General features: G+C 48.7%; 1 protein-coding gene across 1 annotated transcript in view; it reads right to left on the bottom strand.

Moving 5' to 3' along the window:
• LOC107565895 (slit homolog 1 protein-like) overlaps positions 1-3,354 on the bottom strand; it is a 49,254-nt gene that overhangs the window by 19,915 nt on the left and 25,985 nt on the right. Inside the window, exon 19 of the mRNA XM_016251191.1 lies at positions 2,775-2,846. Coding sequence (XP_016106677.1) covers positions 2,775-2,846 — 72 coding nt within the window. The remainder of the gene's footprint in view (positions 1-2,774; positions 2,847-3,354) is intronic.

The raw sequence follows: 3,354 nt of genomic DNA, 5'->3' as shown, positions 1-3,354 counted from the left end.
GTGAGTGTGTGAGTGAGTGAGAGAGAGTGAGTGAGTGAGTGCGTGCGTGCGAGTGAGTGAGAGTGAGTGTGTGTTTGAGTGAGTGTGTGTGTGTGTGTGTGTGTGAGTGAGAGTGTGTGTGTGTGTGTGTGCGAGAGTGCGTGTGTGTGAGTGTGCATGTGTGAGTGTGCGTGAGAGTGTGATTGTGAGTGTGCGTGTGTGAGTGAGTGTGTGTGTGTATGCGTGAGTGAGAGAGTGAGTGAGTGAGTGAGTGAGTGTGTGAGTGTGGTGTATGCGTGAGTGATAGTGTGAGTGAGTGAGTGAGTGAGTGTGCGTGTGAGTGTGAGTGTGTGTGCGTGCGTGAGTGAGTGAGTGCGTGAGTGAGAGTGTGTGTGTGCGTGAGTGAGTGAGTGTGTGTGTTTGAGTGAGTGAGTGTGTGAGTGTGTGTGTGTGTGTGAGTGAGAGCGAGAGTGTGTGTGCGTGAGAGTGTGAGTGCGAGAGTGTGTGAGTGTGAGTGCGTGTGTGTTTGTGAGTGCGTGTGTGTGTGAGTGTGCATGTGTGAGTATGCGTGAGAGTGTGTGTGCGCGCGAGTGTGTGTGATTGTGCGTGTGTGTGCGTGAGTGTGTGTGAGTGAGTGTGTGTATGCGTGAGTGAGAGAGAGAGAGTGAGTGAGTGTGTGTGTGCGTGCGTGCGTGTGTGAGTGTGTGAGAGTGTGAGTGTGTGCGTGAGTGAGAGAGAGAGAGTGAGTGAGTGAGTGAGTGAGTGAGTGAGTGAGTGAGTGAGTGAGTGAGTGAGTGAGTGAGTGAGTGAGTGAGTGAGTGAGTGAGTGAGTGAGTGAGTGAGTGAGTGAGTGTGTGTGTGAGAGTGAGTGTGTGTGCGTGAGTGAGTGAGTGAGTGTGTGTGTGTATTTGAGTGTGTGAGTGAGTGTGTTTGAGTGTGTGAGTGAGTGTGTGTGTGTGTGTGAGTGAGTGTGTGTGTGCATGAGCGAGAGTGTGTGTGTGCGTGAGAGAGCGAGTGTGTGTGTGCGTGAGTGATAGAGAGAGTGAGTGAGTGAGTGTGTGTGTGAGAGTGAGAGTGAGTGTGCGTGAGAGTGTGAGAGTGTGCGTGAGTGAGTGAGTGAGTGAGTGCGTGCGTGCGAGTGAGTGAGTGTGTGAGTGTGTGTGTTTGAGTGAGTGAGTGTGTGTGTGTGTGAGTGAGTGAATGCATGTGTGAGTGTGAGTGAGTGTGTGTGCGTGAGTGAGTGAGTGTGCGTGAGTGAGTGAGTGTGTGTGTGTGTGTGCGTGCGTGTGTGTGAGAGTGTGTGTGTGTGTGAGAGAGAGTGTGTGAGTGTGAGTGTGTGAGTGGGTGTGGGTGTGTGTGTGAGTGAGTGTGTGTGTGTGTGTGTGTGTGAGTGAGTGTGTGTGAGTGCATGAGCGAGAGTGTGTGTGTGCGTGAGAGAGCGAGTGTGTGTGCGAGAGTGCGTGAGAGTGTGAGTGCAAGTGTGCGTGTGAGTGCGTGTGTGTTTGTGAGTGTGCGTGTGTGCAAGTTTGAGTGCGTGTGTGCAAGTGTGCATGTGTGAGTGTGCACGTGTGCGAGAGACTGTGTGTGTGCGTGAGAGTGTGTGTGTGTGTTTGAGTGAGTGTGTGTGTGTGCGTGAGTGAGAGAGTGTGTGTGTGCGTGAGAGAGCGAGAGTGTGTGTGCGAGAGAGTGTGAGTGCGAGTGTGTGTGTGTGCAAGTGTGAGTGCATGTGAGTGTGCTGCGTGAGAGTGTGTGTGCGAGAGTGCGTGAGAGTGTGAGTGCGAGTGTGTGTGTGTAAGTGTGAGTGCATGTGTGAGTGTGCGCCTGTGCGTGAGAGTGTGTGTGCGAGTGTGTGTGTGTGTGTGTGTGTGTGCGAGTGTGTGTGTGTGTGTGTGTGTGTGTGAGTGTGTGTGAGTGCATGAGCGAGAGTGTGTGTGTGCGTGAGAGAGCGAGTGTGTGTGCGAGAGTGCGTGAGAGTGTGAGTGCAAGTGTGCGTGTGAGTGCGTGTGTGTTTGTGAGTGTGCGTGTGTGCAAGTTTGAGTGCGTGTGTGCAAGTGTGCATGTGTGAGTGTGCACGTGTGCGAGAGACTGTGTGTGTGCGTGAGAGTGTGTGTGTGTGTTTGAGTGAGTGTGTGTGTGTGCGTGAGTGAGAGAGTGTGTGTGTGCGTGAGAGCGTGAGAGTGTGTGTGCGAGAGTGCGTGAGAGTGTGAGTGCGAGTGTGTGTGTAAGTGTGAGTGCATGTGTGAGTGTGCGCGTGTGCGTGAGAGTGTGTGTGCGAGTGTGTGTGTGTGTGTGTGTGCGAGTGTGTGTGTGTGTGTGTGTGTGTGTGTGTGTGTGTGCGTGAGAGTGTGAGTGCGTGAGTGCGTGCGTGTGTGTGTGTGTGTGTGCGAGTGTGCGTGTGTGTGTTTATCAGCTACTCTCCATCAGCTTCGGTGACTTCATCCAATGTGACTTTAGATCTGTTATATAACAGGCAGCATTTGGCCACACTAGCTCACACCCATTCTGTCTAGGTCTCACACCGAGCAGCCGCTGGTAACATGTGAAGATGGTTAAAGGATCTGAGGACAAACAGACTGACCACCAGAGCACAAACCCTGGGAAGACACCAGTAAAAGCTTATGTGTGTTTACGGCTCTCTAAATTACAGCTTTAGGCCAAAGCAGATGTATCAGACCGGATGTGCTGCTCTGTTTCTGTGCAGTATATTCAGTGCTCAGATTTGTCATACACAGTATTTTGTGAAGTGTTTTTTCTGTATATTTAGTCAAATGCATTTGTTTGGACCCTTTACTCACAGATGTGACAGCGATGCAGCGTCGTTGAAGATCCCATCGGGCAATTCAGAGATGTCATTACCCTGCAGAGACCTTAGAACAACACGAGAGTTAGCGATGTTACCAGTGCGCTGTACAGTGTTTTTGACATGATGGTTCTCTGGACACACTGATGATGTGACAGAAGTTGCTCACATGGTCTGGGTTCAGATCTTGAAAAAGTTTCAGTAGGGCTTTACACTCAAAAAATACTTAGGCCTAAATTTAGGGTTTATGTATTTGAGTTGCATATACAATTTCTATCCATTTGGACACACAGTTTTAAAATAAACAAACTAATAAAATAATATGAAAAATTTGATTCATATTTGTCAGTCACACATCAATGAAACATGCAAAAAAAATATGGCATACTTTATTATTAATTATTTGTATGTATGAGAGGCAGCTGTGTATGCGGATCCCATTTGAGTTTGGGTGCAATGAAATATGTCAACTTTTGAAAGATTTTGTTGTGATGAATTATAATCAAAACTAAGAACACGAGGAAAGAATTAGCTGTGTGTATATATATATATATATATATATATATATATATATA

The sequence above is a fragment of the Sinocyclocheilus grahami genome, unplaced genomic scaffold (genome assembly GCF_001515645.1).
Source record: "Sinocyclocheilus grahami isolate Dianchi unplaced genomic scaffold, SAMN03320097.WGS_v1.1 scaffold1034.1, whole genome shotgun sequence".
Classification (NCBI taxonomy): domain Eukaryota; kingdom Metazoa; phylum Chordata; class Actinopteri; order Cypriniformes; family Cyprinidae; genus Sinocyclocheilus; species Sinocyclocheilus grahami.
The sequence above is the reverse complement of the archived record's forward strand: the minus strand, read 5'-3'. Positions and strand labels throughout refer to the sequence as shown.